A 21834-nucleotide genomic window follows, 5' to 3' on the forward strand; every position below is an offset into this window, starting at 1 on the left:
GATGTTTAAGATTGTTCCACAACATTAAAGGTTACTATAAATGGTTCAAATGTATGATGTGTCATTCTTTAACTAAGTAAAATTGTAATAGCTGGCAAATTGCTGTAGTGTACGGACATACCACTTTGGGACAATTATGGAAAATAATCAACTTTGGGACAGCATCCCTATTGATTATTTTCCTACAGTGTTTTATTCCATACTTAAATACTTCGGGCTAGTTGATTTGTTAAACTGGAACAATGAAATATCTTCTTGCTACTGGAAAATATACGGAAACTAACGGCTGCCTTTAAATGAATCCTGCTTTTGAGTGACTAACTCTTTTTCCTGTAATCAGATTACTTCAGTGTAGGTAAACATTTCATTTTTGCGCATGTAAACACACTCACTGTCACTACTGTTTATCAACCTGGCTTACTGCAGGCAAGTACTCTATCAGAGAGGCTGACCTACCCGTGTTTACGTCCCCCGATGTCGACAACGAGGGGTGTGAATACAAGAATAAAGGTTGTTGATTTTTAAATGATCACAGACAGAAAAAAACACACTCCATAAAATTATTCTTTCCATTAATGATAAAACCATATACTTACATTGGAAACTTTACTCAAGAATGTACATTATACTGAAATAAACATTATACTATAACTTGTTCAACCATTAACAGTACTCTAGTTGAAAGCAGTACTGTGCTTCTTGTTGCTGTTTAATTGTTTTGCCTCCTTGCTGCTATAGCAACTAGAATTTTGTGTAGAAGTCCAAATGCTTACTCTATTTAATGACTGTGTAAAATATCTAGTTTACAGCAAACAAGTGTGACATTTACACTCATATTAAGCAACTTTAACAGATGCTACATTAAAGAAACGGAATTAATGCAGAAAAGAATATCCATGATTCACAGGTTATACGCTTCACCTCATACTGAAGGTGAAAAATCTGCTGCCTTTGAAGCAACTACATTAAACGGCAGACTATACACAATATGTATATGTTTTCCTGCATATACATCCACTGAAGTCAAACTACGTCTTTCCAGACAGCATGGAGCTGGCCAAAGAAAATAAGGTAAATCAGCGTTATCAGTGATGGAACGTAGACGGGTCCCTCAGTCAACTTCAGTTTTTATCATTTGAAAGAGGAGAGAGGTTCGGGGTGTGCGCAGAGCCTGTTACACAACACATGGCACGTAGGCGAGCAAGCTGCCTCAATATCAAAGCTCCCAAATGGATCATTCTGAAATGTGAGCTGCGTTTATCACGAAGATCATTTCCATTTCTAACTGTAGTTTTCTTAGGCTACAAACCGATGCATTATGGGTATAATCCTGTTTAGCATCACAACGCATTAACACAGGCACGTACGTTCTTTGAGAGGTTGAAGCCCACCAACACCCCCTTGAATTTAGTGCAACACTCAGAGACAGAAGCTGAGCCTTGTTTTCAGTAGAGAGGAAGAAGAGGTTCTTGGCCCCCTCTGTTGAAAGCCCCGCAGTGTGTTCTGTTACAGATCAGCAATGGGGGGCTGCTTATCCCAACACCACCACCCGAGTGTGAGGCGGATGGCATCGAACAAAGGAGACCCACGCAGCGTGTGAGATACCAGCAGACGCGCGTCATGAATGAGTCATGAGGAAGGACTGCAGGGCACAAGCTGCACATGTTTCAACCTCAAAAACTCTGTGCAAATGAAGACTCAAACCACACACAAGCACACTAAAGACTAGGTAAAAATAGCACAAAAGGAAAGGAATGCGAGAAAGAAGCCTATTAGGAGTTTTTCCCATATAGTTGTCTTTTTTCCCCTCCTGTACGTCCTTCTCTCTTTCTATCTATGGCAGCAGAACCATGGCAAAATATGCACTCGCACTAAACTTCAGAGAAAATGTCAGCAGAGTCGAACAATGTCAGCAGCCTTCTATCCTCACAACCAATTTGCAAAAAGAAAAAGCATGTGTGAGTGAGTGTAAGAGAAATCTCAAAAGTATGCTGTAGATGCAAAGATTAGTGTTTCTCAAAAAAACATGGGCAATATGGATGTTCTCTGTTCTTGGTCAGACAAAACAAAGAAAAGAAAAAAAAAAGAAAAGAAAAAAGGAGCAATTCAGGATTGCAACATGTTACTGAAAGGGTTTTTTTTTTATTGTCAAATAATTTCACTCATGTTAAATTCATAATACAAAACTGATTATTAAAAATTCATAATACAAAAATGTTCTCCTTCATATAGACAAACACAAATTAGACATTTGATGGAATTAAATGATTAAGTTCCGATATGTTACGGTCACTTAAATAACAGTATCCATCACCTGAATTTACTCTTGCTACATATCATCATTTCTCCATTTCAGATCCTACCCAGATGAAGGTTTCCGATAAAGAAATATGTAAGAAACCCAAACTATGAAGCAGCGATGCTTCCATTGTGATACTAGTTCACATAAAAGTGCACAAACAAAACCTGTCAAAAGCCCTTAACAAAATCAACTAGATTAGATAGCAGCTAATCCAATAGCTACTTCAGCATCAGACATTGTGGACATGTTTAATACATGCTTAATAAATTGTATATTTCAATTTAACGAAATCATACAACAATGTAAAATTACATCAGTTTGATTTTCCACAGATCATAAGACATGTCTTCAGGAGATCAGCATTACAGTCCAGGGGTTGGATTCCTTCTCACCAGCTGATCGATCCTGCAGCGTTTTGAGACTTGATCGACGGCACAAGGTCTTTCGGTGCTCCAGTGTAAATCCACGGATAAACAATCTGACAACCACCTGTTTATCCCTGGAAGTTTTATGAACATCTGTGTAGCATCACAAAAGGTCAGTCGTCGGTCTGAATAAATAGTTCCTGATATGTTTAAGTCTGTAAACTACTAATGTGTGTATCTCATTAATTTAATCCAAGTTAGGCACATGTTTAAACTTCATCAAAATATTATTAAGCAACTTTCTGTCTCAGACCACAGAAACCCTTTAGAACCAGATAAAGCACTTCAGCTGTTCCTTGATGCACGAGATCAGTTATTTATGATAGTAAACTGCAGTAATAAACATTCAACATGGACGAACAAATGTTAAAACAGAGCCTACAGCATGTACTGACCAATCATTGTCACTTATGGCTTCTTCATTAACAAGTATCTGAACATTAACTCAACCTAATCAGGTTTATATACATACATGCCACACCATCCATCACAGAGCACATCACAGACTAGATATGAGTGTTAAACTCTGTATTTAGCCATTAAAATCAGTTCCTCTAAAACAGTATCAGCTCATCCATGCTCTATTTTCATCATCAGATCAGCATATTTATAATAAATGCTTCTATACTGTTAAAGCCATCGATCTGAACTACGGCAATCTGGGATGTTTAAACCAGCTTCAAGTGAACAGTGTTTGAGAGAACATGGAGGACACAGAAGAACAACACAGAAGGAAAATGGAGGAGTTGGCACCATCAAGCGGTTTGTAATGAGTATTGCAGTAGTTCTACAGCCTGTACTACTGCAGACGCTCAATACTCTAACCAGCCAAAAAATGTTTTGAAGTGACCTAGCTGCCAAAAACAAGTGGCTGATTGGCGATGCCAGTATCTGTATCTATATCAGTTTACTACTCCAAATATTCATATCTGTATTTGGATTTAAACCTGAAGTGGGCATGGTCTAAACCAATAGTTTTTTTAAAAAAAAACAAAAAACAAATATGAACCAACCACAAACAGTTCCCTGGAACACTACAAAAATAAAAAATAAACATACCTGCACTGCCACTATGTCATAAATAAACACAGCAAATGCATTATGTGCTGTGGTCTTTGTTTGTCTAGTGCCGTTTTGTCCGATGCCTTTTTTTTTTTTTTTTTGTGTTCTACATGATCCCAGTCCTATTACACAACTTTAGTCTCAAGTAGATGTCCTGTGAACCAAGCTTTCTTAAAAATAAAAAATAAAATGGTTCTCCTGCTATTCATACATGTATTCCTATTCAGTTACAGGCCTTATTGCAAGATTATCCCAGAAACACTAGGCATGAGGCGGGAACACACCCTGAACCAGTCCATTGGAAGATATCATACATACACATTCACACGCTCATTAACATTTAGTGGCAATTTAGCATAGCCAATCATAGCCAAGGATTTTGGGAGGCGTAAGGAAACTGGAGAACTCAGTTCAAACACGCTGAATGTATAAACAGGTTGAATGTATATCGGCCAGCAATAGTGAGCAGTGAGTCACTGCTCCAAATCCATCAAAAGCTGCAGCAGTCATTTTTTTTGTTAAATTATAAATAAATAACGAGTGAACAGTCACTTCCTAACATCAAAATGAAGAGAAAAACAGCATAGAATCTCGTAGATCACCACAAATCTGCCTCAGTCGGATACCCTTTCAAGCGCTGGAGTGGTAGAGAAAGTGCTTTGCTATTAAACCGATGACCTCTCCTGAAAGAACCACTGCTGGTGGGCTGAACCGGTGCATGGACGGAGAGCAGGACCAGGACTGCCGTTGTCTACCTTCTGCAGGGCCTCGACACACTTCTGAGTCTGGACATGGTACAAAGTCCCATCCTATTAAAGCAAAAGGACATAAAGAATACTGGCTGTAATACCGCTGTTTCAAGAAAATCAGCAAAGTTGGTGAACACAGATGCAAACAACAATATTTGATTATCACAGACAAATTTGATTTCAACACATTTAGTGCAGAATTTACAAAATTTAGAACAACAGAACATAGAAAAACCATGTGCTTCCATCCAGATTCCATCCCATCTTTACTTCTGGAAGACTCTGCCTCTCTAAGATACTCTATTTATACCCAATCATGTTACTGACCTGCGGCCAATTAACTTACTTGGTTGCAAAATGTTCTTCCAGCTGTTTCTTTTCAGTAACACTTACTTTTCCAGCCTTTTGTTGCCCCGTCCCAACTTTTTTGGTACGTGTTGTGGCCATCAAATTTTTTCCTTAAAATGCTACATTTCCTCAGTTTAAACATTTGATATGTTTTCTATGTTCTACTGTGAATAACATGTGCGTTTATGAGATTTCCAAATCATAGCATTCTGTTTTTATTGGCATTTTACACAGTGTCCCAACTTTTTTGGAATTGGAGTTGCAAACAAAATATTTAAAAAATAATAATAAACATGACCATGAGAACTATGTTGATATTTATACCCACATTTATTAATAGCCTGCAAGTGTTTTTTCAGTCTCGTTTGTTAAACCGGCTCAACTACCTAATGTGATTTCTGCATTTTGTGACATTTCTGCCGTGTTTTGGGGAAATGTGTATGTTTATATTCTTAAAGTAAAACAATTTATTCAAAAAGCTGCACACAAGCATAAACAGAGGCTGTTTGTTGTGTTTTAAATGAGAAGCCCTGCAGGGTTCGCCGACGGCACCTCGTTCCATCAGTTACGGAATAACAGGGCTGAATGTCAGTGTTTTTGTTCTTTCTCTCTGAGACCCCTCCAAAGCCTCAGGCCTGCTCAGACACAGGCACAAGCACAAGCACAATCCAGAGTTTCAGAGTTCCACTTATAAAACCGACACTGGTCTCCTTCAGCACTGCAATGGTTGCCTTATTGGGTCACTCTTGAGCTCACTCACAGGATCTGACTTCAAAATGTTGAGAAACAGCATCCTGTCATATCCAACCAGTTGTAAAGCTATTAATCAGCATATGGTCAGCAAAACTTATCTGACCATTCTCTTTCTAAATATTCACTGCAGTTTCAGAAATGCCAAGCTGCTCATCACTGTGGCCATATAAAAACAAACAAACGCCTGCTGAAGCTAAATCAAGTTCCACACGGCCCCTGCTGTCCCCCCCCCTCCCCCATGCCACAGCAGTGGTGACGAGTGACTCACATCTCACCTCTCTGAGCACAAACTTTTGGTCCTCGGGGACGGGTTGTTGGGGTTTTCGGCACAGATTAACGCTGAGGAAGGTGGAGATGGGATCGGCCATGGCACAGCCTGCGGGCTCCCTTGTGTTGTAGCGGATTTCGTTGTTTGTAGAGTACTCGAAAAACTAGCACACAGAAAGAACAGATACATGTGAAGTAAACATTAGGATTCAGAGTTTCACTGACACCAAGGCATCTATTAACCAGCAGAACTACAAGGTTTTTTTAATGACCGAATTTGATCAATTGTGGTGTTCTCCGATATGACGAGCACAATTTGTAAAGACATAGAAGAGAGAGAAGATAATTATAAAGAGATGGAGATTTACAGTGGAAGCCAATTCTGCACATATTGGGGAAATTTTCCAAAAACCTCCTACCTGGTTTTGACCCATGCCATGGCATGGATACAGAATGACCCTGTGGCCCGCCACATTGTGGTCACTAGGTGGACTGTAGTCAAAGCAATAGTTAAACATTCCTCGATTCTTCAGCTGGAAGTAAGATGAGAATGAAGGGGGAAAAAAAAGGTAAGAGAGAAGTAAGAGCAGCCATACTTATAAAACAAAAGAGATACATCCTTGGTCACGTTACCATTCCAAACATGCCGGGTCGATCCTCTGGGACATGGATGTCTGGATAGACATTCTCCAGGAACCACTTAAAGTCCTTACAGCGAAGACGCATCCTTAGCTTCCTCCTGTCCGTCACATCGCCATAGGCCTCCTAGAAACAAGAACTATGAATTTCACGATAATACTCGAACGTATCAGAGACTTACATCAAAGTGCAGAGCATATATAGCTCCTAAAATGTGATATGAACGTCATGCATGTTATAATGAACTCCTAGTTAAAATGATAGGCTTTCTTCTGACATGATGATTGTGTCAAGCGAGGAAAAAAAAACCTGCATAGTAATAATGTTCCTGAATTGCTATGAGTCAATCTGACAATCATTTAATAGTCATTTACAGTCAGCACCGTCTCCGGGGTGTCAGGTCAGAATTAGAGGGAAATTTGCAAGCATTCGTCATAAGCCACAGCTCAGACATTTTAAGGCATGATATACATCTGACTATATGATGACAGACAGGAGATTCAACCAATGAAGAAGGAGAGAGAGTGTTAAGAGTATGAGATCTTCATTGTGGAGTTTTATTGTTACCCAGTCACTAGAGAACTGGCCAGCTACTGACTAATAGAAGGTCCCTCTGTGCTTCTCTGTATTTATAAACTCGCTTATATCAGGTACGAGTGAGTCACTTAGGGTGTCTGCTTGCCCTTGGTGTGGAACGTTCATTGCTTTGTTTGTTTTGGCTCACATGCTTCAGTCCACTTCATGCCTAGTGTTTGAAAAGCTAAAGAACAAAATACACAGATAAGATGATAAATGCAATGCAGTGTGTATTATGTCTATTGGCATCGAACCCCGGTTTAAATTCACCCACAGCTTGCCAAGGTGAGCCAGCAGAGGAGCACGCTGTGAGATTACAGCAGAGAAACTGAGAGGTTTAACTAGTTAATCCGTAATGCAGAGGAAACGCGGCAGATAATTATCTCCTCAGAGTCATGAATGCCACACTAAAGAGCTTGTCCGTACAGAAGAGGTGTCATTACTATTCAGACTAATGCATATTATGTTGACCTGAATTCTCACCAAGTGTGTGAACTCACAGCCATGAGAACAAAAATTTACAGGCCAACTTTATTTATATAAATAAAAATAAAAAAATAAAAAAAAACACAACATTTAAAAAAAATTATAATCAAACTGACAAACTATGCAATTCATAATGTTAACTGACAAACTACTCAAGATGAGAAACAGTTTTAAAATAAATAAATTCTACAAAAATCCCTGTCAGACCCCCCCCCCCACAGTCACTGAGTCAGTCACCAACTGAGCTCCTACAGGATGAACCAATTGGTCCAAACTGGACCCAAATAATAATAAAAAAAAAATTCTGTTAGGAAGCAGCTGCAAAGAGAGGGTTTTTTTTGGGAGCAATTCTGCTGTCTTAGCATTCACAAAGAACTCTAAACTGTTCTCCAAAAGTTAGAGTCAAAGAGTTCATCGTCACAAGACTGAACAGTGTGTGGACAATTATTTCTTTTGTGAATTGAGTGCAAAGGCAAATAGAGTTGGTTTTTTTTCCTGTCAGTACACTGAATTCATGGTATTCGCCATCACTGCAAAACACAAACTCACGAACAAAACTAAAAGCAATTCAGACACAGAGGGATACATTCCATAAAATCACAACAAGCAAACATGCTGTAGAAGCCAGCTGTGTGTTTTCTCCACGCAGCTTGTGCAGATCAGCTATTTTCAGAAACCGAATTGATCAAGAAAAAAAATGCATTTTCAAAACAGCCAATATTGTTTCTCCTACAAAGAAAGGGCAGTTTTACCACCATGATGCTGTGCACGAATACTCCTGCAGAATACATACTCAACTCAATATTCATGCATGGGAATATGGTGTTCCATGCATTTCCAGATGCATAGAAACACACATGTTGGTAGAAAACATCTTTTTTTGTGTGTATGATTTCTACATACAATTTTAAGCATTTAAAAATGCTGAGAATAAGAATAGCACACTGTATCTGACTGTAAAAGTCATTTTTGACAAACTCAAAATATGGACTTGACAAGAAGAAAAATTCACAGATGTCTCTGTTGATTGAGCATTATCAGCATAACAGGTAACAGAAACCAGGTAACAGAATTATAGAATGCTGAACACAAATTGGCACATTTTTTTACAGTGTATAATTTGCCAAGGAACACTGCAGAGAAAAACTGCAGAACCTGGGGTGTGTGATGAACACCGTTATTAGATGCGTGAATTTCAGTCTCAGACAGTCATGTGTTTTTGAGTAAAAAAAAAAAAAAAAATCTCTCTCTCTCTCATATATATATATATATATATATATATATATATATATATATATATATATATATATATATATATATATATATATATATATATATATATATATATATATATAGCCTAAGACAAAGAAAAATGACAAAAGGAAGCATGGTTATGTAGGGCCTTATAGGTTAAACAGAGCTGTTTGTAGTGCATGCAGTTTAGGAGGCGAACAAGAAAAACATCATGTAGGCTCACTGGTAAACATTCAAGCAGGCTCAAGAGAAAATATGAAGCAATAACTTTTAAAAGGGCATGTGAAGAATGTGGAAAGACCAGCTCTGGCAAAGGGGAAAAGAAAAGGATAGAAAACCCTGCTAGACAGGTAACTTAACCCGAGTTAAGCTTAACTTACACCTTAGTTCCCACAGTATTATGTCCCACAACCCTATATTCCCCATAGAAACAGCACACCAACCCTGAGTTCCCAGGCCAAAATTGGCTCAAAATCAACATTTTAATTTGAACATTTTTAGGCCTTGAAACAACTTATAATAATGTATTTGTGTAATATTACTTTGAAAATGAAGCAGTTCAGTGTTTTTACTCCACTTAGAGCACAATTCTTAACTAGAGAAATGACGAAAAATGCTCGCTAAAATCCTTCTACTCATTTAGAAGTACCATACGAACATCAGCGTGGTCAATGCCTTTGAATAAATTCAAGTAAATAAATAATAAATAAAGAAAGAAAGAAATGAATAAATAAATAAATAAATAAAAATGCATTTTAGCACCAAAAGTCAAGTTTCTGGTGATAATCAGACCGGCAGGTAGCGTTTTCACGAATGCACAGAGATGGTCCCATTATGACTCCAGACCCCTGCAGTGTCAGTCGCACTGGTTGATGCTGAAGACGAAGACGGATCAGGGTCTGAATCAGGAGAGTTTGCGTCTCTATCAGTATCGGTTTCAACATCGCCTGAACTTTCACTGCTGTCACTATCTAGAATCCTCGCTCTCGCCTGTGTAACTGTACATTTTCGGGTTTTTTTTCCCCCTCACTGTTTTAGATGTACCTGTGTTCACTGTAGGTGTAACTTTAGCAAACAAATGTGTAATTGTACGTCACGTATTGTGCGTTCATTGTGCATCAATGGTGCATGTAACAAAACAAAACACAACACAATGCATGCATGTGATGCAACACTAAAGCAAACAGTAGAGGAAGTATATAGTGACATGACACGTCCACAACAGACAGAACAGTTTGAGTATTAACAATCACCAATTTCCCTATTACAATAAACATTTGAGAAGATGAAATGCCTCAAAAATGCCTGTATTGCATACCAACTTCTTGAATTCTATAGTTTTGAGACTCACCTTTGAAACACTGTTCATTACAACAAACACAACAATGGCAAAAAGTTTAAAGAGACGCTTGTCTGTGTGCTTAACATCTATATGCTGCTGCACGGAGATAAATCTGGCAGGAAATCTTGCAGGTCAACATGAAAACCTGACAGACAGGGATTCATCAACGTGTCATCTAGTTACTATGCAGTACATAAGGCATGCAGGTGATTTACAATGACCCTTACTTCCCTGTTGCGTCTGAAAGGTCACAAGTCAAGCATAAATCACTACAGTACAATAGTACTGTGGTTCAAAGCCAGTCACACAGACAGATAAATAAAGAAATAGAGCTTCCCCTGTGTTTAAGTGTACTGAAATACCGGCTATAACAAAAGCCCCGTCAGTTATTGAGCACAATGGCAATACACATCTTAATACCAGACCACATGCTACACTCAAGCTGCTGTTTCATAATGCAAAATATCATCGTCGCAGGGTAAAGTTCAGATTAGGATCAGGCCACAATTTCAGAATTATTTATAAAGAAATCCAGATAATTGTTTTTCTTTTTAAGAAGGAAAGCAATCATGAAAAGGACTGAAGAGATCTTGCATACGTTATGCAGATCAGCTTAAACCTACCAAAGGCATCCTGTAATAAATTGCTCTGCAAATATTTTAGGCAAATAGCTGCCTACAACAGATACAGTTGCTTACAAAACTGAGATATCAGAAGCGCTTTTCTCTATAGTCACCATTTATACACTTGTTAAAATAAATCCAACTGAACTGTGATCAGGCTAGCAGAGCACACAGGGATTGTACAAAAGCACATGAAGTGAGGTTTAACCTTTAAAAGAGATTTAAGAGATGAGTACAATATCCCTCTTACAAATTGGAGTATAGTCTCTCAATATGTGACTGCTTAAAAGAACAAAAAAGGGTGCAAGACTCAGGATTATAAAGATCCTGAAATGCAGCTTTACTGTTCTATAAGTCTTATAAATAATGTTGCCTGAGAAAGAGAAAGCAGAATCCATAATACTGAATGCTGACCCATAGCAAGTGCGCTGAAAGGTGGGGGAAAGAGGAAGAGAGGGGGAGAAAAAAAAAAAGAAAAAGAAAAAAAAAGCGCTGAGAAGAGCCATTAGTTTGAGCACTACCCTTCAAAATAGCTGAACCCAGCAGTGGCATCAACAAACAAAATCCTCAGGCAGGACCAAATATTCTAACCATTCTGACACAGACATAAAAACACCCACAAAGTGCCACCTCTCAAATATGAGGAATAATTAAGGTGTGGCATTGCCATCATCATGCAAGTCTTCTTTGCACAGGAAATGCAGTTAGAAGCAAGGAAGCTGGTTCGTGTGAATATGTATGCTCAGCACACGTTCCTGCCACCTCAGACGCTGTGGAGTGCTGAGCTATGGCCCACAGAGGAGCACTGCACACGTTGTTTGCAGGCGACAGCTGTTGGAAGCAGAACCCAGTTGGAGCTATTTAGCAGCACTGAGTAGTGATGGATGACTTCCCCTACTGATGAGAAGATGATTCATCAGAGTGCAATGGCCAAACGACCAGCTGGGTGCCCGGGTACCATAAAAGCAGATGCATAATAATTTATAATTGTGACTGGGCCTTGGTTTTATTTATTTAATTTGAAGCAGTTCACTAGGAACACACAGGTTTTTACACTGAATAAAGTGGTTGAGGTTCAACACGTAATGGAGTATCAGGCTCAACATAGTGGTGGGTTATAAACCAGATAAAAATGTCAAATTTACAACAAGTACAGCTTTTCAATAAGGACATACCAATCCAATACTAAGCGCCAGTACTAGAGCTGATCCTTGCCTGAAGCTCTGGATTGATTTTGGATCGGAGTTGACATTTTCCAACCGGACCCACTGACTGTCTTATGTACACACACGTTATGCTGACAGACACAACACATATCTTGCATGTCAACATAAGACACATCTGTTCATTTCAATCATCTTCAGTTACTGCTTTATCCCGGTTGTGCATGGATCCAGAACCTATCCCGGAAACATTCGGTGCAAAGTGGGACAATTCCAGCCCCAGGATGGGACTCTGGACCATCATACGACACCATGTGCACACATATTCAAACCTAGGAACAATTTTGCCTAACCAATCCAGCTACCTGAGGAGTATTCCAGAAAGCAAGGTTAATTTACCGTCACAAACCCTAAACTCTCAGTTGATTAACCAAAACCTTACTCTGGGCTCTCCGGTTCCAGAACACTGGTTAGGAGTTAGTTCAATCAACCTCCGATTGGTAACTCAGAGTGAATGCGCGTGCACGGTGAGTACATAAAGACATTGTCAATGGATAGCCGATTTCAGGAGTCACCATGGAAACCCAGGGCGAAAAAAAGCAAGCCACATACTTCAGCGAAGCAGAGTTAGAGGTTTTAATGCATGCTTATGAGGAATATAAGTCATTTATAACAAACAAACAAAAAAAAAGTAACTGCTGCATAGGACAGAGAGTCAGCTTGGAAAAAAGTAAAATGAGTAATGAGTAAATGGGTGAATTTATAAGTTCAGAAATATCTGAAAAGTTTCCTTTCATTATGATGCAATATTGAACATTGATCCTATTAAACCCGTGCCATAACAATTAACAGTATAGTATTCGCCAACTGATTATTATTATTATTATTATTATTATTGTCAATTATTGTTGAATGACATACATTTGACTTTACTGCTTTACCAATTACAGGAAACAAAGAAACAATGAACCACACTCAGCTGTTCACTTAGTGAACACACATTAGTCATTTAATTAGAAGTGATTTTGGCAGGCAACACCTTTTGAGTGCAAGGCCTACTGTACAGTACGCATGGTCCTACACCCAGTTGCTGTTCCCATATGTCAATCACCCACGTTATAGATAAAACTCCCTCAGGCAAAAAAACAAAAACAAAAAGGGCAATGCGTAAAATGTGCTCTGTGTTCTGCGCTGATCCACGATGTGTCATGGTGGCGATGTGAGATTTTAAAACGTTTGTTAATTAAATGAACGTTTCACGTGAATGATGGTAACGCTCCCGAAATATTCATCTGGATATTTAAAAAAAAAACAAAAACAAAAAAAAAAAAAACAACACCACCACCACCACCACATCTATACGTGGTCTTATCACCCTCTCACAGCGAAAAAGATTTCGTATAATCCGTGCTTCCTCGTTCACAGGATATTCTTCAAAAAAGCACGTCAGCTCTCTGAAACAAACTAACCCTGAGAAAGTAAGTTGCTATGGCTACTTACATACCCTGAAAGCTACCTCCGTTTTTGGAACCGAAAGGGAGGTTATCTGTTAACTCAGAGTAAACTTACCCAGGTAAGTCGCATAACCGGATTTCTGGAATAGACCCTGATGGGGTAGTTTTAGGGTTAACATGCAAACATGGGGAAAACATGCAAAACTCCACACAGACTGTAACTAGAGTTCGGGATCGAACCAAAGACGCTGGAACTGTGGCATATAGAACACAGCTTATCATAAATCACACCTCGCAGCTATAACCTAGGTGAAAACATGAACTAACTGAACATTGTGTTCGTTTCATACTGCATCAGCTTAAACACACAGGTTTGCATTACTTTTGTATAACAGCATGGTCTGTTGTGAGTTTTTTTCCATATTCAAATTTTCCTGTCACAACATACCATGTGAGGGGGAGGAGAGCGCTCATCTTTCTTTAAGCACTGACAGACTCCAACACTACTCAAGGTCAAACGAAAGACATACACTCTGCCAGAAAGATGCCACTTCTCACCTTTGTAATCGTACACTGAGCTCAGAGAATGTCACCTCAGAACTGCAGTGAACTCCGTGCTGACTGTCACTCAATATGTTCACAGCTTGTGTGAATACGTGTGTGGCTAAGCCAAGCATCTGTATCTTATTTCTCAGAGACCTTGCAATCAATCAGGGTCTGTTTACACTGTTGTTGAGCTGTCATTTAGAGGACTCGAATGTGACAAATGGGACTGAGGAAGCTGGGAGGAAACAAAGTGATGCCAAGCCACAACAAGTACATATTAATAACAAGGACAGTGAGCGTACCAGACGAGCATGGGGGTTGCGGTGGTAGTACAGCTCCTTGTAGTTGTCCATCCAGACCTCTGCTGCCCGCACACTGTTGGCCAGAGCCTTGTTCCGCGAATAGGGGGCCTTTTTAGGGAAGACATGGCCCACATGGGAACAGGGATGGATCTCTAAACTCCCTCCACATTGCCAGATCTGGAAAAAGCAACACCACAAGGAAGAAATTAGTCTCAAACAATGCAAATGAGGATCACTCTGGAATTTCCCACCAGGGATTAATAAAATGTTCTCATCATACAATGAGAACATCGGTGTCTGGTGAAGCACAGAGATGCCTGCCAAAGACTGATCATGTAAAAGATAGGATGACCTAACTGATCTTAATAAATAATTCTTACCAATTAAATTACTAATTAAACTTATTACATAATCCAAATAGTCCAATTTAACTTGTGCAAGTCATAATACTGTGCAAAAGTTTTAGGCACATGCAAAGAAATAGTGTAAAGCAGAAATGCCTTCAAAAATAATGATCGGTTTCTAGATGAAAAAAATATATACTACTAAAGCGTAAACAGTAATAAAGGCTTTGGATAAAATTTGTGCCTAACCATTTTGCACAGCAATGTTCCATGCACATGCTTTTATGTAAAACAGAAGTACTGAGAAGGGTTCTGTACAAACATACCAGGTAATGAATGAATGAATGAATGAATGAATCTGTTTGAGGTAAACTATTTCCATCCAAGATATTATCCAAGAATTCTGCAACTTTTTGGATATTGAATCATAATGGTTTGACCATCAAGTAATTGAAGCAGATACAACATAACATTTATTTTTTAAACATTTATGACATTTTTCTGGTGGAAAACCTCTCACATACACTAAATTCAGTGTTATGTAAATAACATTTATACCACTAACTAATTGTAACCAGGTGATTTAATTTTTTTTATTATTAACAAAAATATTGAATCATAATGATATGGAGGAAAAATAAAATTACTTTAGGGCCAAATGCATGTGGACACCTGACCTTCACCCATATGTGGGCCTGCCACAAAGTCTGAATCACACAATTAACTTTTTGGATAAATTAGAATCCTGACTGTTCTCCCGGCCTTCTCACCAGACATCAGTGCCTGACCTCACTTATGCTTTTGTGGCCGAGTGGGATAATCCCCACAGCCACGTTCCAAAATCCAGTATAAAGATTTCCCAGAAGGGTGGAGGCTGTTATACCAGTAAAAGGGACCAAGTCCTATATGAAAACACCCATGGTTTTGGAATAGCATGTTGTGATGGACAGGTGTCCACATACTTTTGGCTATAGTGTATTTACATTCACATTTATTCATTTAGCAGACGCTTTTATCCAAAGCGACTTACAAATTAGAAAATACAAGCAAATGTATCGTGTTGCGATACTTCTAAACATCAGCCAATCAGCTACTTGTAAATGTAATACTGGAGTGGTCATCGTTATAATAGCATAATGGTATTTGTAATGCTTAAATACTCATGACCATTTACCATGATACTGATACCACCATATAGCATTATTACAAATTATGTAAGGTATATAGGTAATATAACCCCATCTTTGACTTATGATTTCCAAACTCTGTGAGCTATTTTGGATCCACCATCAAATAAACATTTGTGCAGATTTCCTTGAACAGAGCTGAAGGAAACAGAACCATTGGATAGACAAACAGTAATGTATGGATTTAAAAATAAAAAATTAAATAAATAAATAAATAAAGCACAGACTCACTCTGAATGAGAACTCCAGGTTCTCTCCTCCCCACACCTCCATCCCTGTGTCATAAGTACCCAGGTAATGAAAGTACTTCTTGCTGACTGCAAACAGGCCCCCAGCCATGGTCGGAGATCTAAAACGGGTAGGAAAACGTTAAACTACTTATCGGGCTGTCCATATTCGTGGATTCCTGTGCCAATTAATGCCAATATTGTAGTACTGTTTAGAGAGGAAGAAAACTGAAAAACAACCATTATTAGATATACTATTCAAAATAAACAATACATTTTACATGTATGCCATTATTTATTGCCAGTTAGGCCAATTTTAGTTGTGAATATAGTGCTCAGAGTCTACAAAAAGGCATTTTGTAGATATGCACAAATAAAAAGAAAGTTTTAGTGCCATTTACACAACCCTTAAAGAGAAAAGAGTTATTAACCTGATGACATCAGTAGGGGAGAGTCTGCGTTTCTGCTCAATTTCAGGAACTGAATGCCATGTGAAAACCAGACGCCAGTCAAAGCCACCGATCTGAGGCTCTCCGGAGTTGCCCAAATACTGGAACGTGTTCCAGTCAATCACATCTATTACAGGACAGACGACAGCACTGGGTTCCTCCTTTATTCTGCACAACAGGGAGATAGGGACATGGAGGTTAGCACATTGATTGGTTGGTTGAATGGACTAATGGATGGATGGAAGGATAGAATGATTGAAGAGTTGGTTGGTTGGACAGAATGGTGATTGGATGAAGGTATAGATGGACTGAAAGATGGATGGATGAACGACAGACTGATAAATTGATGCATGAATGGATGGATGGTTAATCAGTTGCTTTGATGGATCGACAGAATGATCAGTGGATAAAAGAATGGACAGATGAATGAATATTCAGTTGTTTGGTCTAATGTATATAGGTATATTAGGATGGGGGATGGATGCATCTTTGCATGTATTTATGTATGAATGGATGGATGGATAGATGGACAGATAAAAGAATGGTTTCTTAGATGGGTGGATGGATGGAGCACTTACCTGTGGAGCAGGGGCTCCAGCCAGCCCTCATGACACTCACAGTGACAGTCCAGGAAAGTCAGCACATCACCTGTGGCTACAGTGGCACCCAGGAGTCGAGCTCTGACCAGCCCCTCTCTCTTCCTCGCTCGGATCAGACGTACTTTCCTCAAATCAGCTATGTAGTTCTCCAGAGGCTCCTTCAAATGCTCTAAAGGAGCACACAGGAGAATTAACACAAGTATAGCAAGTACCCCAGTTTCAAAAAGTCCCAAGTGTGATCCTACATTTGGTAGGATCTAATAAACATGTTGATAAAAACTAATCAAAACAAAATTGGTCTAGAAACAATGCCAATTTTCAGATATAAACACCAGTAATGACATTTACATAACACTTTAGCTGAAGCCTTAGTGTAGTTGGTCCTCCATACCTCTGTCACTGTAGTCATCCACAAGGATGATCTCATTCAGTAGAATATCAGGTGAGGTTTCCAGCACACTGTGCACTGTGCGCAGTAAAGTAGACCATGCCTCATTGTAGAAGGCAATCACTACTGAGGTGGATGGCAAGCTCCGGTAGTCATACTTCAGGTTTTTGCACCTGAGGATAGAAGTTAGGAAGATACAAACATGGAGAGAGAGAGAGAGAGAGAGAGAGAGAGAGAGAGAGAGAGAGAGAGAGAGAGAGAGAGAGATATTATAGTTGATTCTTGCAAATACATGACTTTTTGGTATTACTTTGCAAATCTGAACAATAAATATCAATAATGCTATATAAATGCAATTTATATTTTATTTTACAGGAAGTTTATCAACACTATAACAAATTTACATTTATCTAAACATTCTTACAAATTCTAGGGTTTGCCCCACCCTGTCTTACAATGATGTATGATGGAGCATGATTGTAATAATAAATATTGCGTTAAATGACATCACTTATTAAAAAAAACTGACAACCTGTATGAGACAATATTTAGATTATTTCAGAAAACAAACACTAATAGAAATGCAAATTAGCTAATAGCCATGACACGGCAATGACACTGGGTAGGTGGATGGGCTACAACATCAGACAATAGACTTCACAAAACTTGAAGACTGGAAAAAGACCAGGTGATTTATTTTTCTAATCGTCAACTGTCCCGTCTGGGTGAGCCTGTGCCCATGATCAGACTCATTTTCTTGGCTGACAGGCATGGGACCCAATGTAGTCTTCTGCTATCGTAACCCTTCCACCACAAGATTCGATGTTTTGTGCATGCTGAGATGCTTTTCTGCTCACTATGCTTGTAAAGAGAGCTAATACGAGTTACTATGTCCTTCCTGGCAGCTCGAGCTAATCTGGCCATTGTCCATAGACTTTTCTTATCAACAGGGCGTTTCCACCCACAGAACAGTCGCTCACCCAATGTATTTTGTTTTTTGCAAAATTCCGTGGAAACGTTAGATATAAGCAGTTTCTGAAATATTCAAACCAGTCCCTCTGGTATCAATATCCATGCCACAACGATCACACTTTTTCTTCATTCTGATGTTTGATGTGAACATTACCTGAAGCTCTTGATCTGTATCGGCATGATTTTATGCATTGCACTGCTGACACATGACTGGCTGATTAGATAACCGCATGAATGTGCAAGTGTACATGTGTTTCTAATAAAGTGGATAGTGAGTGTTTATGTTAAATTTCATAAGTTCATATGACTTTTTGACTACAGTTGAAGGTAAAAGCTGCTTTGTCTTAATTAGGAGTTTAAGTAAAAGTTCACCTCTGGCAGTAAGTAGAGCCGAGGCCTTTGATACCATGATTTGCCCTTGATACCATGGAAAACTCAGCCAATACCTCAGAAAAAAGTCAGTCCAGTTTCTCCTTAGGGGCAATTTACAAACAAGTGAATGTACCTGGACCATCTGTACAAACAATTGTATGCAAAAAATAAAAATCTCAGGACCCCACAGACATTGCATCGCTCAGGAAGGAGGCACAAATTAACCGGACGAACTTTGAAACATTCAAATGAATCCCAAGACAACAACAAAGAAACTGGTGAAGGAGCTGAAGGCATCAGATACCAAAGTATGTACAACCACCCATACATCATCCACGTCTTACATCACAATAACCTGAAAGGCCAGGATGAAACCTACACGCTGGAATAATGTTCTCTGATCAGATGAAACAAATACGTAACTGCTTGGTCATAATGATCAGTGATATAAATAAGGAAATAGGTTAAGAATTTTAATCTGAAGAACACCATCACCAACTGCGAAGCATGGATGCGGCAGCATTATGTGTGAGGAAGGTTTTGCTGAAAAAGGAACCAGTGCACTTTAGAAAATAGAGGAAAGAAGACTATTAGAAATACTGAAGAAAATCCTCAAGACATCAGCCAAAAAGTCCAAAAACTTACAGTGTACAGTGCTCCTATACGCAATACTTCCAAAGTGGTAACAAAACTGCTTAAGAACAGCAAAGTGAATATAAAATGGCCATCACAAATCCCTGACCTGAATCCCATGAGCTGAAAAGACCGTGTCCGTGCATGGAGGCCAACAAACCCGACCTAGTGACACCAGATCCGTCAGGAGGACTGGGCAAAACTTCTCACGGTATTGTGAGAAGCGTGTAGAAGGCTGCGCCAGGAGTTTGGTTTCAATTCATGCAAATAAAAAGCAATGCAACAAAATAGCAGCAAAGTGTATAAAACGTCTGACCCGCTGAAAATCTGATCTAGTACATAAAAGCTGAAATAAATGTTTTAGTTCTTGTGGAAATGAAGTAGATCCTTTACACAAGAAATGTATGGTATGAAGTGTGTGGCGTAGTGAAAAAAAAAACAGAGTTTGAAGGTATTTAGCCTGGGTATATGTCAACTTTTGACCTCAAGTGAATTGAAAAGATGTTTCAAAACACCTTATTTGACAGTTTTTTATTATTATAATTGTGCTAATGAAGGGCCTGGTCCGTTAAATGTGGTATCATTTAAAATGTTAAACTTTTTGCAGCCAACTCTGACTTACAGTGGATTCCATCTCTCGGGTAATCTGCGGTGGAGGGAGATCTTGTCACTAACGTAAGTGTTGATCTGGTGTTTCTGAAGACTTTCCTCCTCTTTTCTCTTCTCCTCTCCAGACAGCTCCAGTTTCACGGCTTTCCCCAACTCCCCCAGTGCATTCGGGTCTAAAGCTGGTTTCTCATAGACAGGTCTCCGCAGGAGCTCGTTATCTTCCTCGGGGATTTGGTCAGATGAAACTCCTCGCCGATTCGCCCGGCTTACTTCGGAATTTCTGTGAAAGATGAAATATCCAAACAGTGACGCGCAGATGAAGAACAGCAGCAACTTGGGGCGACTCTTGCGTCCGCATATTGCCATCGTGGCGCTGATTGGCTGGTTTTTCTTTGTTTGTTTGTTTGTCTCACTTAAATTCCATGGAGGGGGAAAAAGTCTTTGGGTAGTTCAGCATCTCCGTGAAAGTTTGTGGGTTTGATTCAAGGCGATATGAAGTGACATTCCCACAAGCAGACGCGTCTAATGGAAAGTGCGCCTGCGGATCACGTGATAATGAAGCAGCTATAAACAGGACGGATTTACACGATCAGATTAGCTCACTGCGATCAAGATTACACTTCTACTGACGGAAAAAAATATAATAATAATGTAGGTCACATCACATAGTCTCCATGAGAGTTCCGGTGTAAAGTACACTAACAGTCCTTCTCCATTTAACGCTTTCCGGTAGCACAACTTCCTTTCTTAACTCTCTTCCGTAAACTTCCTCCACCTCTTTTCTCTCGCCTAATTAACGCAGGCACTACTGAACTCCTCCTCACATTGCTGTAAAAGTGTTCACTTTGCTCTCCAGGAGGTTGTGTGAACCGGAGAGAGGAGGTGGAGGAGGAGGAGGAGGAGGAGGGAGCTCGCGAGACGCCGTCAAATCATTTCCACGCACAAATTTAGCTAGTTAAATTCGATGCAAATCTTTCCCCGTGTTTCTCCTTTTAATTAACCTCAAGCAGAAGCCATTTCCCGTCTACCGATAACGTGACGTTAAAGAGTTCCCCCCCTTTTCCATGAATAAAACTATGAAAATGAGTGTGGACTCTCTAAACAAAGTTTTGCTTCAACTTCCGGGCGAGCTGGCAATGATGTCACGCAGCATCACGTGATCACGACTAACTGTCTTCCTACAAGTGAGGCCAAGTCCCAAAAGTGCCCATTGCTGCAGCATAATAATACCCGGTACAAGGCCACATCCAGTGCTTACATTTCCATTTAGGAGTTGGGAGAAAACGTTTTGTTTTGATGAACTTCAAATGCCGTATGTGTAAATGATAAACAGATTACACCCCTGCTGAAAGAAAAAATAAAATAGACCCGCTTCCTTGAGATCTACCTTCCTGCAGGTTTCATTTCATTTTTAGATTTTCCAACCAAAATCTAACACACCTGTTTTAGCTGATCAAGCGTTAATCATTAAAGCAATGATTAAATAGTCAGCTGGGCATGAGGATTATGGTTGGAGCTGAAGTGTTCAGGAAGGGAGATCTCTAAGAACAGGGTTGGTAACCATCGTCACAGAATTTGTAATGGTTTTACTGATTATAATTTAAATTGTATTTGTTTTAAAGGAAACTGTAATGGTCCCTGTGGGCCTCTACTGGTAATCTGTTGCTTTCTATAGATGGCATGTTATGTCTAGTGGATACCATTAAGGACCAATAATGGCAATGGTAATGTTTTTAATGGTAAGCTGATGGTTTGTAATGGTA

At 39.3% G+C, this 21834-nt stretch overlaps 1 protein-coding gene across 1 annotated transcript; it reads right to left on the reverse strand.

Moving 5' to 3' along the window:
- Positions 1–3712: 3712 nt before the first annotated feature.
- Positions 3713–21199, reverse strand: galnt12 (UDP-N-acetyl-alpha-D-galactosamine:polypeptide N-acetylgalactosaminyltransferase 12). The gene is made up of 10 exons (XM_017454509.3): positions 20085–21199; positions 17489–17658; positions 17077–17266; positions 16481–16666; positions 16054–16171; positions 14292–14468; positions 6540–6671; positions 6326–6439; positions 5915–6070; positions 3713–4598 (listed from the first exon to the last, which is right to left on the reverse strand). The coding sequence occupies exons 1-10, from the start codon at positions 20435–20437 to the stop codon at positions 4455–4457; spliced, it is 1740 nt and encodes a 579-aa protein (XP_017309998.2). The 5' UTR covers positions 20438–21199; the 3' UTR covers positions 3713–4454.
- Between the last annotated feature and the right edge of the window lie 635 nt (positions 21200–21834).

The sequence above is a fragment of the Ictalurus punctatus genome, chromosome 24, assembly GCF_001660625.3.
Source record: "Ictalurus punctatus breed USDA103 chromosome 24, Coco_2.0, whole genome shotgun sequence".
Classification (NCBI taxonomy): domain Eukaryota; kingdom Metazoa; phylum Chordata; class Actinopteri; order Siluriformes; family Ictaluridae; genus Ictalurus; species Ictalurus punctatus.